Here is a 19,246-nt window from a genome sequence, read left to right as displayed (position 1 = left end):
TTATATTTATCAATATTAGAATTTCTACTTTTTGTTATAATTGTTTCCATTTCTTTGCCATTTCTTATCTGTTTATTAGTTATGAGAATGTTATCCTTTTATATCCTTGAGTATTGTTAAACTCCTGGCTTTGAAATTCTTGCCTTTTAATTTTAACATCTGTGTTATCTCAGGGCCATTGTCCATTAAATGGCCTTTCTCTTAAGTAAGGATTACATTTTCCTGTTTCTTCATGTGTCTAGTAATTTTGACTCATATCTTGAATTTTTAATTGATGTAATATAGTGACACTGGCTTATACTTGTTTCTCTGAAGAGTACTTTTTTTTAAGCAAGTACTTCAGTGGCTGAATGCAGACTCCAAGTTTTTTCTCTCCTATAATGGGCACCTACTGAAATCTTTGTTGAGTTCTTTAAGCCTTAGCTAGGCTGCATATTATGTAATTCATAGATCATCCTGAGACCAAGGTAACATTTATAGTCATAGTGTTGAACTCCCTTTTAATGTCTGTCTCCTTTCTGATATCTCCCTTATCTCTTACTTTCTAGTTGTTATGGTTGCCTTGAGCTCTAACCTCTCATTTCTTAGCTAGGAAGACTGTATTTCTATCTGATTATTAGCTGTCCTGAATGGCACTGATTGAGGTCTGCTCTCTGGCAAAAATCTATAAAATCAAGAAACACATATAATGCTGTTTTTTCCTCCCATGTGTCTATTCCTCTTCAGTTTCTGCCTGGTTTGGTAACTTTCTAATATCTTCAGAGAATCATTTAATATAATTGATAAGCATTTATTATTGTTATATTGTTGTTTATAATTGTTTGCATAATATGAGCTATCTAGTCAACTTAAGAAGTAGAACTCTTAAATGATTTCTTTAAAAGCAAACAAGATTACATCTCTTTCCTGATTAAAACCCTTCTGTGGGCCATCTGCATGTCATCTGTATGGTCTTCTTTGGAAAAATGCCTATTTAGGTCTTCTGCCCATTTTTTGATTGAGTTGTTTATTTATATTGGGTTGTATGGGCTGTTTGTATAATTTAGATACACTCCCTTGTTGGTCTCATCATTTGAAAATATTTTTTCCCATTCTATAAGTTGTCTCTTCATTTTGTTGATGGTTTCCTTTGCTGTGCAGAAGCTTTTCAGTTTGATTGGGTCCTATTATTTCGTTTTGCTTTAATTTATTGTGCCTTGAGAGACTGATCTAAGAAAATATATTGCTACAATTTATTTCAAAGAATACCTATGTTCTCTTCGAGAATTTCTATGGTGTCATGGCTTACATTTAGGTTTTTACACCATTTCAAGTTTATTTTTGTTTATGGTGTGGGGGAATGGTCTAATTTCATTGTGGTCAGAATGGCTATCATAAAAAAATCTACAAATAATAAATGATAGAAGGGGTATGGAGAAAAGGGAAGTCTCCTACAATGTTGGTGAGAGTGTAACTTGGTGCAGCCACTATGGAAAACAGTATGGAAGTTTCTTAAAAAGCTAAAGATAGAGCTACCATGTGAAAAGAAAAATAAAATTCTAATTCGGAAAGATACATGGACCCCAGTGCTCATAACACCGCTACTTGTAATAGCTAAGACATGAAAGTGAAAGCAAAAGTGAAGTCGCTCAGTCGTGTCCAACTCTTTGAGACCCCATGGACTGTAGCCTACCAGGCTCCTCCATCCATGGGATTTTTCAGGCAGGAATATTGTAGTAGGTTGCCATTTCCTTCTCCAGGGGATCTTCCCAAGCCAGGGATTGAACCCGGGTCTCCCCCGTTGTAGGCAGACGCTTTACTGTCGGGAACCACCCAAATGCCCATCAACAGATGATTGGATTAAGAAGATTCCATTTACAATGGAATATTACTCAGCTATAAATATAATGAAATACCACCATTTGCAGCAACATGGAGGAACCTAGAAAATATTATACTAAGTGAAGTAAGTCAGAAGAGAAAAACAAATACTATATCATGTCACTTCTATGTAGAATCTAAAAAAATAACACAGATGAATCTATATACAAAATAGAAACAGACTCAGATATAGAAGACAAATTTATTGCTAGCAAGGTAGGGAGAGGATAAATTAGCAATATGGGATTAACAGATAAAAACTACTATATAAAATAGGTAAGCAGCAAAGATACACTGTACAGTACAGGATACTATATCCAATGTCATATAATAAATTGATAGTAATAATGTTAGTTGCTCAGTCCTGTCTGACTCTTAGACCCCCACAGACTGTAGCCCACCAGGCTCCTCTGTCCATGGGATTCTCCAGACAACAATACTGAAGTGGGTTGCCATTTCCTTCTCCAGAGGATCTTCCCAACTCAGGAATCAAACCCAGGTCTCCTACATTGCAGGCAGATTCTTTACCATCTAAGCTACAGGGAAGTCCTGTATATATAATAACCTATGGTGGGATATAATTAGAAAAAATAACAATCACTTTGCTATATACCTGACACTAACACAATACTGTAAATCAGTTATACTTCAATTAAAAAAAAAAAAAGCCTTCTATGTCCTCTGATTGTACTTAGAATAAAATCTAAAGCCTTTGAGATGGCCTGCTTGATCCGCCCCACTTCCTACCTCTTTATCTTCATTTCATAGAACTTTTCTGCTTCTTTGCTCTTCTGGACGCCTATCAGTTCCTAGGACACATGAAGCTCTTTCCTGCAATAGAATCTTTGTATTTGTCATTCTCTCTACCGGGAATTATTGCTTCTTATTTTTTGTTCATATCTTTGCTCAAATTTCACCTTCAGATCTCTCCATCTTTACTGAATCCTCTATCTGAAATCAGTGTTCCTTTTTTTTTCTCTCTCTCTCTCTTTAATTTTTGACCTGTCTGCACAGCTTGCAGGATCTTAGTTCCCCAACCAGGAATTGAACCTGGGGCCACAGCAGTGAAAGCACCAAGTCCTAACCCTGAACCACCAGGGAACTCCCCAAACCAGTGTTTTTATTACAGTGATTTATCTATTTCCTTCAAAGAACTAATCACAATCTTTAATTATTATATATATTTGTTGACTCTATATCTCAATAGAATATAATCTCCATGTGAAAAAGAAAATCTGCATGTGAACAGAAAGAATCCCCTGTGCTTATTGACTATGACCAAAACAGAGTGGGTGTGTGTGTGTTTGGGTGTGTGTGTGTTTGGGTGTGTGTGTGTGTGTGTGTTAGTCACTCAGTCATGCCCAACTCTTTGCAACCCCATGGGGTGTAGCCCATCAGGGTCCTCCGTCCATGAGATTTTCCAGGCAAGAATCCTGGAGTGGGTTGCCATTTCCTTCTCCAGAGGATCTTCCTGACCCCAGGATCAAACTCGAGTTTCTTGCATTGCAGGCAGACTCTTTACCATATGAGTCAGAAGGGAAACCCTAATATTCATTGCATCTATAAAAAACCTTCTTATCAGTTCAGTTCAGTTCAGTCACTCAGTTGTGTCTGACTCTTTGCAACCCCATGAACTGCAGCACGCCAGACCTCCCTGTCCATCACCAACACCTGGAGTCCACCCAAACCCATGTCCATTGTGTCGGTGATGCCATCCAACCATCTCATCCTCTCTCATCCCCTTCTCCTCCTGCCCTCAATCTTTCCCAGCATCAGGGTCTTTTCAAACGAGTCAGCTCTTCACATGAGGTGGCCAAAGTATTGGAGTTTCAGCTTCAACCTCAGTCCTTCCAATGAACACCCAGGACTGATCTCCTTTAGGATGGATTGGTTGGATCTCCTTGCAGTCCAAGGGACTCTCAAGAGTCTTCTCCAACACCACAGTTCAAAAGCATCAATTCTTCAGCACTCAGCTTTCTTTACACTAACTCTCACATCCATACATGACCACTGGAAAAACCATAGCCTTGACTAGACGGACCTTAGTTGGCAAAGTAATATCTCTGCTTTTCAATATGCTATCTAGGTTGGTCATAACTTTCCTTCCAAGGAGCAAGCGTCTTTTAATTTCATGGCTGAAGTCACCATCTGCAGTGATTTTGGAGCCCAGAAAAATTGTTTCCCCATCTGTTTGCCATGAAGTGATGGGACCTGATGCCATGATCTTAGTTTTCTGAATGTTGAGCTTAAAGCTCAACATTTTTCACTCTCCTCTTTCACTTTCATCAAGAGGCTCTTTAGTTCTACTTCACTTTCTGCCATAAGGGTGGTGTCATATGCATATCTGAGGTTTTTGATGTTTCTCCCGGCAATCTTGATTCCAGCTTGTGCTTCCTCCAGCCCACCGTTTCTCATGATGTACTCTGCATATAAATTAAATAAGCAGGGTGACAATATACAGCCTTGACGTACTCCTTTTCCTATCTGGAACCAGTCTGTTGTTCCATGTCCAGGCTAGACTATATTCAAATATTGGGATGCCCATTTATATTTTCTTTCAGGAATGTTTGTTGTTCCCAGGAACTGTTCAGTGTTGAAACTCACAATCAAAAAAAATTTTTTAAGTGGGCTTTCTTCTTTCATTAGATTTTCATGAGAATTTCAAAGCTGGGAAAAATCAGGCAAAACATTTTTGCTTTGAGCTAATATTAGTTAAATAAAGAGTTGAAATAGTGGACTTTCTGGATGACTCAGTGGTAAAGAGTCCATTTGTGAATTTAGAAAACATGGGTCCCAGATCAGACATCCCTGCTCTGGGAAGATCTCACAGGCCACAGAGCAACTAAGCCTGTGTGCCACAGCTATTGATTGACCCTGGGCTCTAGAGCCCAGGAGCCCCAACTACTGAAGCCCACAAGCCCTAAAGCCCACTCTTCACAACAAGAAAAGGCTCCATAGTGAGAAACCCTCCCACTGCAACTAATGAGTAGCCTCTGCTCGCCACAGATAGACAAAGTTCCACACAGCAATGAAGACCTAGCACAGTCAAAACTAAATAAGTAAATAAAGAAATAAATAACCTTTTTCAAAAAGGGTTGAAATAGCTTAGATGAAAAAGTGACATTACAGGTAAATACAAATGGAAAAAAGACAGTTGTCCCAAGTGATGAACCTGAGCCTAATTGATTCCTATCTGTAAAGAAGGAAAAAGACAGTCTCAAGATTAATACATAAAGCTGTTTTTAATAGAGAAAAGCCCATCATGCAATAAGACAGCTTTGACTTAGCAAAAACAATTATGGAACCTAAAATTCTTACATTTAAAATTTGTCTTTTGCTTGCCTATAAACTCTTTGCCAACAGTTTTGATATCTCAAATGGTGCAGTTCCTTGTAATTTTACAAGCTCTTGCCTACTTGTCATATTAACTTATTAAATGTTTTAGAGAGAAAATTAGAAATGGTCTTGTCCAAGGTCATGCCCTGAGCCAGAGCAGAGGTCAGATCTCAAGAGTCCTTGACTGTGCTCACTCTGCCGTCAAAAACTCCAATGCTTAAAGTCAGACAGATAGCATAAATGAACAAACAGACCAGGCAAAGAGATATTTTTTACTTCTCCAGAGCAGTTTCTCTTTTCAGCTTACAGTACTCTTGGGCTGAATTCCATTTTCCCTCCTTTGACTGAGAGATGGGCATAGAGAAATAAATCTCTATTCCGAGTAAAGCATTAATGCCATCATGATGTTAAATTGAGTGGTGGCGCCTCTCACAAAGTGGAGGGTGCAGGCCTGTCTGAGAGGATCAGTCCCCACTCAGCTCCAGCTGACTCTTACCATGGGGAATCTGGGTGACCCAGTGTTGTATATTCACCACTTCTTCAAGAGAACCCAAAATCTGGACTGAAAGCGACATCTCTCAATTTTAAAACATTGGCTCATTTTTAAAAACATTATATATCCCAAATAAAGTACATCTGTGGGCCAGATGCCACCTCATACTACACATGTGTGATCTCTGTTTGCTATCGTGTTGCATTTCTAGTTTTCCTATATTCCACCTTTATAAGGAAATGCAAGAAAGGAACAAATATTCTACTTGTGTATTGTAAGATGGCCTTTTTCCTCTTGATCCTGACCTGAAAGCCATCCTGGAGATGTGACTCCAGTGACCCAGCCAGTGTAAGCTTCCTACCTCTCCAAATAGTTCGTAGTCTTTTCTGCCTACTCCTACAGCTGCCAGCTCTCAGAGCTGAAATCTGAGAAGATGGAAGAAACAAGAAAAGACTCGTAGAGTTAGGGTAGTTCTGTCTATATATCTCTATGGCAACCACTTGGCAAATATAGTTATTGTGGTAAAACTGGTTATTTCATTGGGAAACAAATAACCACTAATGGGGCTCTGTGATCTTCTATACTGTGCTAAATGCTAGAGAATAGAACATCTGTCAAAAGATCAACCCTTGGAACAGGCACTCCAGACTTTTGAAATGAGTGCTCAGTTATCTGGCAAACTGGCTCCTTGTTTATTAATCAGGGTGGACCTTTACCATCAGATGCTGTGGAAAAACGAACCACAGCTGACCTTTTAAATCCTGTTCTTCCAGCCATTTTTACGGATTGGGTGGTACCTCCATCTTTTTAATAATAGGTGTTATGATCTGGAAACCATCTCTATATCACTCACCACAACCTTCCCTACAAAGCTAATTTTACTATCCACATTCTCGAGGTCCAAGAGAAGAGGCTCTATGAGGTCAAGTAACTTAGATAGCAGAGGATATAAGTATAGACCATGAGTTGGGCCTTTTCCCAAGGCCCATGTTTCAGCTGCTGCTTTAAAATATAGATTTTATTATTATTTAGGTATGATGAAGCCCGCACTGTGTGCGTGCGCATGCTCAATCGCTTCAGTTGGTCTTTGCAACTATGTAATAGCTGGCCAGTTTCCTCTGCTTATGGGATTCTCCAGGCAAGAATCCTGGAGCGGGTTGCCATGCCCTCCTCCAGGAGATCTTCCCATCCCAGGGATCAAACCTACATCTCTTATGTCTCCTGCAGGTGGGTTCTTTTCCACTAGTACCACCTGGAAAGCCCCGGAAGCCCACAGATCAGGAGACAATTACCATTAAAAGGATAACTTGTTATTCCCAGTTCTCAGAAAGACAGGGCTGGCCACACCATGCAGGGCCATACAGGAAGTGCTAGGGTTGTCCCGAGTTGTCTGGTTCCTGACTCTGGGGTGATTACAGCAGGAACATAGTTGCCCATAGAGGGGCTGCTGAGGAGGTGGGCTCTGGATCAGTTACTTTGCATATGAAAGACAATGCATACAGGCCAGTGAGTCCTTCACTATCCCTGGGAATTGGCTAACTGTGGAAGGAACGTCTCTCCAGGGTTACCAGGGCCCCAGATCCCAAAGCATCATAAATACAGAAAATAAAAAGACGTGATTACAATGATCACATTTCCTTTACTTAGACCCAAAAGTCCAAAGCATCTTTTCACTCTGATTTTCTTATATTCTGTAACGATTCAGTCACTTAGTTTGGTGGCTCAGACAGCAAAGTGTCTGCCTACAATGTGGGAGACCTGAGTTCGATCCCTGCGTTGGGAAGATCACCTGGAGAAGGAAATGACAACCCACTCTAATACTCTTGCCTAGAAAATCCCATGGACAGAGGAGCCTGATAGGCTACAGTCCATGGGGTTGCAAAGCAACATGACTAAGCAACTTCACTTTCTTTAGAGTTTGTTTTATTTCCTTCAAAATGTATCTCATTCATCCATTCGAGATGCCAGGCATTATTGTAGGCACTGAAGAATGGGAAATTACAAGGCTTTTGATTTAAAAGCACTCGGGTAAGGTAAGAGATAGACATATAAACTAATAATTGAGAAGAACTTGATTAACTTGATAAATGCTACAATAGAGCAAAGGCAGGGGATATTCATGCCTTGTATTCCCAACGTCGGCCTCTGAATCCTGTCTGTGTTTCCTACCCTGTTGTGCCTACCCTGCTAGGTTAATTGTCCGTAACTTGTCATTATTTTGCTTCATGAATCAAAATGATTTCCTACAGCCTATAATTCAGTAAAACTAAAGTCACTTATCTGACTTTTAAGAACCACTGGCAGTCCACACCCTCCTCATGTCCCCGTATTTTTACCACTTCATTTATTCTCTAATTTAGTATACAGTTACTCTCTGACCATGTGTGCCCCACACAAACAGATACAAATATGAAGGGTGGTAAGTGTTCCCAAGAAGCACATGGTATTCTGTGAGCATGTGGTCCATTATGGTTCACACACCCCACGTTTATTCATTGGATACTTACTGAGCGTCTACAATTGCCAGTCTCAAGGCTAGGCCAGTCTCCTGCTGTCTGTATCAGATTTTCTTTCCATCTTCATATCTCTGCTCATCACAGCCTACTTTCTGGCATCCCTTGCCTGCAACCCTTTATTCCTCCAAACTGCTTGTTCTTTACTTCTTGCCTTTTGCTACTATGCATTATACGTGTTTCTTTTTTCTACTCTATCCCAGAACCTAGTCATAGTACCTGGTGAGGTAGGCACTTGGCAAATACCAAATAACTGCATTCATGCACGTGGTTCACATGCTAGGTTCTGTGCTTCCTCTGAGAAGCTCTTCTAAATCCCCTTTCTCTGACCTCCTAAAGCACTTCCCATAGAAATTAGCATCAAATCAAGTAATGGCTTTAATTATCCATTATTGATGCCAGTGGATTCATTGTGATGTTCCTGCTGCTGCTGCTAAATCGCTTCAGTCGTGTCCGACTCTGTGTAGCCCTGTAGACGGCAGCCCACCAGGCTCCCCTGTCCCAGGGATTCTCCAGGCAAGAACACTGGAGTGGGCCGCCATCTCCTTCTGCAATGCATGAAAGTGAAAAGTGAAAGTGAAGTCGCTCAGTCGTGTCTGACTCTTCGAGACCCCATGGACTGCAGCCTACCAGGCTCCTCTATCCTCAGAATTTTCCAGGCAAGAGTACTGGAGTGGGGGTGCCATTGAATGTTCCTACTAGATGCAAACTCTTTAAGACTCGGATTATGCCTCATTACAGTAACCGAAAATTGAACCTTTAGGAAGTAAACATTCAAAACCTGAATGACTTTCTTTCCATTGAAATGACCAATTGCTTTGGTGTTATTTTAAAACATTTTTGCAGCTCTACACAAATGAAATTTAACACCTTATACCTAGAAGTTCAGGAGACAATGTGACATAGTGCTGAAGACCGGAGACTTTGAATAGAGACCTAGGTTTGAAACCTCGGAGAAGGCGATGGCACCCCACTCCAGTACTCTTGCCTGGAGAGTCCCATGGGCGGAGGAGCCTGGTGGGCTGCAGTCCATGGGGTCGCAAAGAGTCGGACACAACTGAGCGACTTTCACTTTTCACTTTCATGCATTGGAGAAGGAAATGGCAACCCACTCCAGTGTTCTTGCCTGGAGAATCCCAGGGACGGGGGAGCCTGGTGGGCTGTCATCTATGAGGTCGCACAGAGTCGGACACGACTGAAGCAACTTAGCAGCAGCAGCAGCAGGTTTGAAACCTAAATCTGCCACTTATTCCCTATGACCCTAGGCAAGTTACTTAATCTCTTCTAATTTTTTCACCTCCATGGTGAATAACAGTATCTTCTTCACAGAAGTGTTGTAAGGATAAATGAGATAATGTATGTAAAATGCTTAGCTTAGTATTGGTATATAGTAAATGAGTCAATAAATTTTAGGTGATATCATTTATACTGTTGTTGGCATTATGGTAAGCACACTGTGTGTCCTAGAAACCCTGTTTTAAAAGGATACTAGGATGGGGAAAGAGGGAGAGGAGCTTACTGAGGCTCAGAGCAGTAAAATAACTTGCACAAAGTCACACAGCTAGTTCCTATCAGAGCCAGAACCCCAGACCCAGCCTAGGCAACTCCAGAATAAAGCTGCTTTCTCTTTACACAATCCTGACTCTCCGGAGGCATGCTCACAGAGACTATCTCCATGAGGCCACAGTAACTGGTCTGTTCATACTTTGAATGAAAATAAATAGGTCAGAATGGTTGTTTTGGAGACTCATGTAAACACTGAGAAAATACACAGATTAGGTTCAGGAACTCAAGCCGGGTGTTGGGTGTGTTTTAGCAAGCAAAGTCACAGCATGGGGAAACACATCCCTTCCTGATACTTAGCACATATTATTTTGTTTAGAGCCACCAAGTGGATTAAGGAATAAATCCTAGGCATGGAATTTCAAATGAGAAGACCATGGTCCGCAGAGCTCAGACATTTCTGTCATTGGAAAGCTCTGCCCCACTTTCCCACAGGATAACTTCTCAGTCAGGAGAGGTTCTCCTGACAGCTCTGGGGCAACTCTTTGGTGCTTTTTAAAATTCGGACTCCCTCCTCACAGTCTCTTTCACTCAGCTTTTCCATTAGTAAGATGCAGAGAATAATTCAAGGTCTGGCATTGCCCTGGGGTGATAGCATGGGGTAACAGGAGGAGGGGGAGTGTTTTTAATACCCAGGTCCCCCTCCCCAATCCCAAACACTTACCCTGAGTTACTTGAGTTATACCTCCTTCTCACACCTCTGTCAAACCTCACTCCTAGATCTGACACTACCTGCTGCCACCAGTTCAGCCGTGGGAGTTTCATTTCCTACTGTTCTTTTCTTTAAACTTCTTTGTTTTATAAATCCAAGAAGCCAGCAGTTAGTTAAACAAAGCTAGATTTCTGGAAGAGCTGAGACACTCTTGCTGAGTTAGCTTTTTAGCATTTTTGGCTCCTCTGTAGACAAGGAATTGAAAGAAACAGACATTTTAATATATCTTCTTCTGGCTTAAACATAAGCTAGAGAAGCTATAAAACTGACCCCTCTCTCTCTTGTTTTTCAGATAGACCACATGGTGCAGGGCCATGCTGCCTTCCCTGAACTACAAGCCAAGGCCACAGCCAGGTAACAGCTCTCTCTGTTCCCTACAACTTTCCACACCCATCTGCACTGATGGCACTGACTTTAGGTGGCTGCACGATTTTCAGATTCTGTGAGCAATGAAAATGCCTGGCAGTTCTTGGTTATAAGACAGTCATCTGGATGATTCAGAACATACATGTATTCATTTTCAAAACAGCCTACAAAAACTCACAAAGAATCTAGAGATCCCCATAGAATATTCTAGTGACCATGGTTGAGATGCTCTGATGTAGAAGAGGGTGCACAGATTTTGGAGTCAGAACTTCTTGGATTCAAATACAGTTTTTCTGCTTATTAACTGTGTGACCTTGGGTAAGTTATTCAATTTATCTAAGCCTGTCTTTTCATCTATGAAATAGGATAGTAACCGATAGGACTGGTTTCTAGAATATATTGTTAAGGGAAGAAAGCAGAGTATAAAGGAGTTTTGCAGTATACTCTTTTTTATGTAGAAACAAGGTGATATAAGAAAATATATGTGTATCTAGTCATTTATGCAAAAGAAGTATAGGAAAGTTAAATCAGAAATGAATGAAGTTAGTAACTATAGGGGTGTGTGGGTAGGAATGCGATGGAAGTAGTGGGGGAATGGAAACAGGGTGGTAGGAGGGAAGAGCACGCCTCTGGTGTCCCTTCTGATACGACTCTGACTCTTAGAATCATGATGACACTTCATGCCCCTCTGAAAATAAATAATAGGGGGATGGATGGATGGATACTTGGATAGATGTGTGTGATGGGGGTGAAATGCAAATAGTAAAAAAAAAAAAAAAAGGAACCTATTGTATTAATAATAACATGATCATACTAACAGAGATTTGAGAAAGAAAAAAACTAAGTAACTCTGGGAAAGAATATTTTGAGGATATGCTATATGGCTAAATATAGAAATAACTACATAAATAATATACTGCTATTAATGAGCTTGGTTTTTTTATAGTATCAGTCAGCTATTCTGAAAATCCTTTATGTATATACTATAGTTGAGCAGAAAAATAATTTTTTTTTTTGCAGATGATGAGAGCCAGATTTCCCATAGACAAGAAAAGAAGGTTAGAATGAACAGTATAGTAATGGATGGAAATCAAAAGTATCAGTATCAACTTGTGGCTTTTTAGTTTATGTATTGCTGGATCTCAGTAGAAATAAATATAGATACATATATTCATGTGTGAGTGGGTGTGACATATTTATTTGTTCTCTAGCGATCTCTGCTGAGAAGTAATGACACCTTCATAGCAATGTGTACACCTAGCACCCATGGTTGCCAAAAAGAAAGCTGGGGAAGGATTCAATTAGGAGTTTGGTTAATAGATACAAACTACTATATATATATAAACAAGGTCCTACTCATAGCACAAGGAACTGCATTCAATATCCTGTAATAAGCCATAGTGGAAAGGAATATGTATATATGTGTAACTGAATCACTGTGCTGTATGCCTGAAACTAACACAACATTGTAAATCAACTGTATTTCAAGTAAATAAATAAAATTAGTGAGTGAGAGTCTGATACAAAGCAGGGTATTCAAACAGGGGCTCTATAACAGCCTAGAGGGGTGGAATGGGGAAAGAGATGGGAGGGAGGTTCAAAAGGAAGGAGATATATGTATACCTATGGCTGATTCATGTTGAGGTCTGACAGAAAACAACAAAAGTCTGTAAAGCCTTCAATAAAAAAATAAATAAATAAATTTTAAAAACAGGGTATTTACATAGTCCCATAGTATTTCACTGTAAGATACTTATTAAAATAAAAGAAAAATAGTGAAGAAATCTTAACTTCACAGTGGAGAAATTTGGCAGGCAATACCTTATCCAAGTGATCAAGACTAACAGTACTGGCAATAAGACATCAGCATCATGGACCTCATTTTATGATGCACTGAGAAGAATACAACATGATTTTTGTAATGTTTAACTGAAAATGCATCACTTCAGTGTAAACGTGAGGAAACAGTATGCAAACCCAAATTGAGGGACATTCTACAAAATTATTAGCAAACATTACTCAAAGATTATGAAATCTGAGGAATTACTAGAGAACTGTCCCAGATCCGAAGAGACTGAGACGCTACCGCATCTGGAAACAATATATGATCATGGGTTGGTTTTGATCTTGGCCAGAAAAAGGCCATTAGTGGGGGAAAACTGTCAACATTTAAATAAGTATAGAGATTAGTAATACTATAGTATTTGTGTTAATTTCTTAGATGATGAGTATCAGGGAAGTCTGCATACTGTTTTTGCAATTTTTCTGTAAATCTAAAATTATTTTGAAAAAAAAGCTTGAAGAATAATTATCAAATTAATTTCACGATATTAATGCTAGTTGTTGGGCTTTTTAACAAAAGTAAGGTATTTTGTAATATTATCAGAGAAGTTCCATCAGTGTAGCTAGTACCTGGCGAAAGGGAGAAAGTCTAAGGTGAAGGTTATTATAGATTCTGGAGCCAAATTGCCTGTCTCAGCTTCAGCCCTTAGTAGCTTGTTACCTTCACAACTTATTTAACTTCATTGTGCCTTCATGCTTCACTCTACAGGAAAATAATAGTAAGCACCACATTAGGTTGCTGAGAAAATTAAATCAATTTGAATAGGGTCTGGGATACAATGGCACTGCTGAGCTGTAATAGGTATACAGTAAATGACAGAGATAGTGATAAAAGGTGTTGCAGTCACTTGTGTTAGACATTTCCTGTCCACCAAGGGACATGCAGTCATGGAAAGGCACACCTGCACAGAGCAGAAGGAAGTGCATACTGACTAGAATATAAGCACTGTGTTATCAGGGTATAGAGGGGGTTTGACCCCGACCAAGAGTCTCAGAAAGGCTTCATGTGTTTTTCCCTTCTAGGAATCTCCAGTACAAGGTCATTACCATTGTACTACAGGGATCACACCACTTAACCAATACTTAGCATTTTAGTTGGCTTCAGTTCAGTTCAGTCGCTCAGTCGTGTCCGACTATTTGTGACCCCATGAATCGCAGCAGACCAGGCCTCCCTGTCCAACACCAACTCCCGGAGTTCATTCAGACTCGCGTCCATCGAGTCAGTGATGCCATCCAGCCATCTCATCCTCTGTCATCCCCTTCTTCTCCTGCCCCCAATCCCTCCCAGCATCAGAGTCTTTTCCAATGAGTAAACTCTTCACGTGAGGTGGTCAAAGTACAGGAGTTTCAGCTTTAGCATCATTCCTTCCAAAGAAATCCCAGGGCTGATCTCCTTCAGAATGGACTGGTTGGATCTCCTTGCAGTCCAAGGGACTCTCAAGAGTCTTCTCCAACACCACAGTTCAAACGCATCAATTCTTCGGCGCTCAGCCTTCTTCACAGTCCAACTCTCACATCCATACATGACCACTGGAAAAACCATAGCCTTGACTAGACGGACCTTAGTTGGCAAAGTAATGTCTCTGCTTTTGAATATGCTATCTAGGTTGGTCATAACTTTTCTTCCAAGGAGTAAGCGTCTTTTAATTTCATGGCTGCAGTCACCATCTGCAGTGATTTTGGAGCCCCCAAAAATAAAGTCTGACACTGTTTCCACTGTTTCCCCATCTATTTCCCATGGAGTGATGGGACCGGATGCCATGATCTTCGTTTTCTGAATGTTGAGCTTTAAGCCAACTTTTTCACTCTCGTCTTTTACTTTAATCAAGAGCCTTTTTAGTTCCTCTTCACTTTCTGCCATAAGGGTGGTGTCATCTGCATATCTGAGGTTATTGATATTTCTCCCGGCAATCTTGATTCCAGCTTGTGTTTCTTCCAGCCCAGCGTTTCTCATGATGTACTCTGCATATAAGTTAAATAAGCAGGGCGACAATATACAGCCTTGACGTACTCTTTTTCCTATTTGGAACCAGTCTGTTGTTCCATGTCCAGTTCTAACTGTTCCTTCCTGACCTGCATACAGATTTCTCAGGAGGCAGGTTAGGTGGTCTGGTATTCCCATCTCTCTCAGAATTTTCCACAGTTTCTTGTGATCCACACAGTCAAAGGCTTTGGCATAGTCAATAAAGCAGAAATAGATGTTTTTCTGGAACTCTCTTGCTTTTTCCATGATCCAGCAGATGTTGGCAATTTGATCTCTGGTTCCTCTGCCTTTTCTAAAACCAGCTTGAACATCAGGAAGTTCATGGTTCACGTATTGCTGAAGCCTAGCTTGGAGAATTTTGAGCATTACTTTACTAGCATGTGAGATGAGTGCAATTGTGTGGTAGTTTGAGCATTCTTTTGTGTTGCCTTTCTTTGGGATTGAAATGAAAACTGACCTTTTCCAGTCCTGTGGCCACTGCTGAGTTTTCCAACTTTGCTGGCATATTGAGTGCAGCACTTTCACAGCATCATCTTTCAGGATTTGAAATAGCTCTACTGGAATTCCATCACCTCCACTAGCTTTGCTCATAGTGATGCTTTCTAAGGCCCACTTGACTTCACATTCCAAGATGTCTGGCTCTAGATGAGTGATCACACCATCGTGATTATCCGGGTCATGAAGATCCTTTTTGTACAGTTCTTCTGTGTATTCTTGCCATCTCTTTTTAATATCTTCTGCTTCTGTTAGGTCCATACCATTTCTGTGCTTTATTGAGCCCATCTTTGCATGAAATATTCCCTTGATATCTCTGATTTTCTTGAAGAGATCTCTAGTCTTTCCCATTCTGTTGTTTTCCTCTATTTCTTTGCATTGATTGCTGAAGAAGGCTTTCTTATCTCTTCTTGTTATTCTCTGGAACTCTGCATTCAGATGCTTATATCTTTCCTTTTCTCCTTTGCTTTTTGCTTCTCTTCTTTTTACAGCTATTCGTAAGGCCTCCCCAGACAGCCATTTTGCTTTTTTGCATTTCTTTTCCCTGGGGATGGTCTTGATCCCTGTCTCCTGTACAATGTCACGAACCTCCGTCCATAGTTCATCAGGCACTCTATCTATCAGATCTAGTCCCTTAAATCTGTTTCTCACTTCCACTGTATAATCGAGACCACATAACCTAGAGGAGGGATGCCTAACCTCAGATCATCAGTGAACTGCTAATTGTGTGCAGAGTTTTGTTGATTACATATTTATGTGTATATTTATGGAAAGAGGCCATAGCTTTTATCAGATTCTCGGGGAGATCCAGCATTTATAAACCTTTAACCCACAAAAAAGAGCTCAGATACAGAGTTCCAAGATCTGGATTCGAATCCCAGCTCTCACATGCATTGTTGTGTGAACCTTAGTTTCCTTAACTGACATGGGATAGTAGACATGAGAGAGCCAGCTGTGGGTAGCTCCAAGAATTTGAGTATTTGGAAAGCCTTCATAAACTACACAATGACAATGATAACCACCACTACCATAACTTCTACTGCTATTACAAATGATCATAAAAGAGGAGGATTTTTTTGGAGGGGATTGTTCTAGGGTTAAGCAGCAGATGTCCGTCATCCATCGCCTGCCTGCCTTCTCAGGGAGTAGCAAGACCACTGGACTGGGAATCAGAGGTCTTGGCTTCTTGTACCGATTGTGCCATAAATCTCTTGATGACTCAGTTTCCTCACCCATAAAATTACAATATCACCCCGCTTAACTAGTTTTCCAAGTATTATGAGGATGAAAGTAGACCATGGAAATGCCAGTCTCTGAAGACCTTAAAGCTCAACACAAACCTAAGGGATAGTTTAGACTTTGCCATGAAATACTCAAAATTTCCAGAACTTTTTCTATAGCTGAACCTCATGTAAGTAGTTTTGACTGAAAATAGAAAGAATTTATGGCTTAGCATGCAAACTCGGAGAAACCACAGCATAGGGTGGTCCAGAAGCATTAATTTATGGAATTCACTGGTAAAGTCAGGCTAGGTTTAAAGCCCACATCTCTTCACGTGCCAGCTGACTTCAACCCCCTTTCCAACTGCCTCTCTTTTTTTTTTCCTTCTGTTTAGAGCTAAGTTGCCCCAAAGCATTGCGTGTACTCCTGGTCAGTTTCCTCACTCCTCCCTTGCCCACTGGAGTTTGAATTCTGTCATTATCAGCCCCTGAAACATTTAATATTCCAGTTTTCAGCAAACACAGGATGCCTTCCAGTCCCTTTCCTTGAGCTCCCAAGCTGCATGCGGCACCAGTGATCACTCCTCTCTTTCCAATACTCTCTTCCCTTGATTGTCTAGAACATCGTCTTTACCCAGTTTTGTTTCTGTATGTCTGACTTTTTCTTAATCTCCTTTTCAAGTTCATGGTCCGCTTCTTGATCACTGACATCAGAGTTCATCACTGCTACATTCTTGGAGCTATTCTGTCTTCGTGGTCTTTTTCCATAACCCCCTCTACATCCTTGGCTTCTTTTAATTCTACATTTTATCTGTAGCTCATATATTTAGTAGGCATTCAGTGTTGATTTTCTTCCCTTCTAGTTTCCTTATGTTATCTTGCAAAAGAAAATGTGTCTCTATTTATCAGATGTATAAATAGACTGTATCAGGACTATAGCACTCACTGTACTTCGGATCTTAGAACCAAATAAGAATAGTTGTTATTATGTGAAGTTGGTTATTTGGAAGGGACAACAAATCCCTTGGAATGAAAAGCTGTATGCCTCTTTTGGTGCGACTTGGGGCTCTCTGAAAACAGCAATGCAGGTCACCCCTATCTCAGAGCTTAGCATCAGCAAATCCTATTTGAAACCATAGAGACAAATGTTGATAAACAGACTTAGTATTTTATGCTCTCCACGGACTGTACCCCTAGAGTTCATCCTGAAGAGGACTGTTTTATGAGCTTATGAAGTGAGTAAACAGTAACTAAATGTACCGATGCATGTAAATGACAACCAGAGTCTCTTTCTATGTGGGGTCAAATATCCAGATATTTTACTGCTTTGCCAGAGATCACGTTCCATTGATTATAACTTCAGCTCTTTTCCTCTAGACTGCCTATTATTTTCTTACTTCTCTTAAAGACTCTTTACCAGTGTTTCAGAATGAGGTTATGGTGATGGCAGGATTTGGTGGGAAGATAGTAATCCACAAGTACTGGATTCAAGGTTGGCAGCAGAGCCAAGGTTAAAATTTGGGTCCTCTGACTGTCTGGTAAGTGTCTTATGAACACTTATAACAGTGAACAAAGAAATAAATAAGTCCCTGTTTTCATGGAAATTATGGTCATGCATATACATATACGCATATGTATAGATACACATATGTATATATACACATATATGTATATGTATATACATATACACACTTGTATATGCATATCTGCAGAGAGAGAAAGAGAACACAGACTCCAGGAATTGATCAGCATTCTAAAGAAAAATAGAGATGAGTAAGGAGACACAGAGTGAGAGGTGTTGAGGTGATGGATGGGAGCTATTTCAGGTGCGAGAGCCATCCTGCATTAGGTTGTACTCAAAGAGGACTCTGAATAAAGAGAGGGAACAAACCATGATTATGCAAAGAAGATCCCTTTGGATGAAAGGAACAACAAGTCCCATGGTCTGGAGGCAGAAGCCAGCTTGGCAAACTCGGTAGACATTGTAAAGGTCACTATGGCTGGACCAACGTGGAAGAGAACTGGGGACAGATGAGAGCTGAAATTTAGCCAAGGGCCAAACTATGTGGGCCATTGTGGAAAGCTACGAGACCACCGGACTGTATTAAAGACTTTTGTCTAAAAGGGTGACTTTGGGTGCTCTATAGAGAATAACCTAGACCATTGGTGGGAAGAGGGGTCAGTGGAATACAAGGATCCTGACCTCAGCAGGCTGATAATCTCCTGGAGGAGGAGGACTGGAGACAGAGAAGCCCAGCCCCATTCTGAGCTACTTTTGTAGCTCTCACTGCAGGCAGTGGTGTGATTTTGTTCACTTCTAGTCTTTCAGAGGTACAAGGTTCCTGCTAATTCTCATCCTCTTGCTCAATCTGTGTTTCTTTTATCCCACCTCCCCTGGAGTTTTTTGTTATTCCTTTGAGGATAATCAATTTTTTTTAATCTGATTTCTTCTTCAAACTGCTTTTGTTTCTGTGATTTCCATAATCCCACTGAGGATCACTTTTAAAATGTACTGGTCCCCCGTATGCCAAATCTCAGGGTGTATCTAAATCTTTCCATTAAAATCTGTATAAATTCCCCCTGGAGAAAGAAAGGCCAAGAACATTTTTTAAGAATTTGCAATGTGCCTAACACTGTGCTTAGTGATAATTATATATATATATAATATATATATAGGTTATATATATATGAAATCTCATTTAATTCTAGAGGAGGAAATGAGTACTACAGGGACTCCACTTGTAAACATTGTCCTCACTGTCCATTCTTGTGTTTCCTTGGCCTGTATGGATTCTTCAACCTTGGTCCCTCATTCCAACAACTGGGACCATCAGTCTATCAACAAGTATTTACTTAGGCTCC

At 40.4% G+C, this 19,246-nt stretch overlaps 1 protein-coding gene across 7 annotated transcripts in view; it reads left to right on the top strand.

Annotated features, from left to right (window-relative positions):
• The window catches only part of FGGY (FGGY carbohydrate kinase domain containing), a 501,197-nt gene that overhangs the window by 352,536 nt on the left and 129,415 nt on the right, over window positions 1-19,246 (top strand). For all 7 annotated transcript variants that reach the window (XR_008199109.1, XM_052636858.1, XM_052636853.1 and 4 more), the window contains one exon: window positions 10,770-10,831. Coding sequence is in view for 6 of the 7 variants with exons in the window: in XM_052636858.1 (XP_052492818.1) it covers window positions 10,770-10,831 (62 nt within the window). In the remaining variant the exon portion in view is untranslated. The remainder of the gene's footprint in view (window positions 1-10,769; window positions 10,832-19,246) is intronic.

This window comes from Budorcas taxicolor, chromosome 3, assembly GCF_023091745.1.
Source record: "Budorcas taxicolor isolate Tak-1 chromosome 3, Takin1.1, whole genome shotgun sequence".
NCBI lineage: Eukaryota > Metazoa > Chordata > Mammalia > Artiodactyla > Bovidae > Budorcas > Budorcas taxicolor.
The sequence above is the reverse complement of the archived record's forward strand: the minus strand, read 5'-3'. Positions and strand labels throughout refer to the sequence as shown.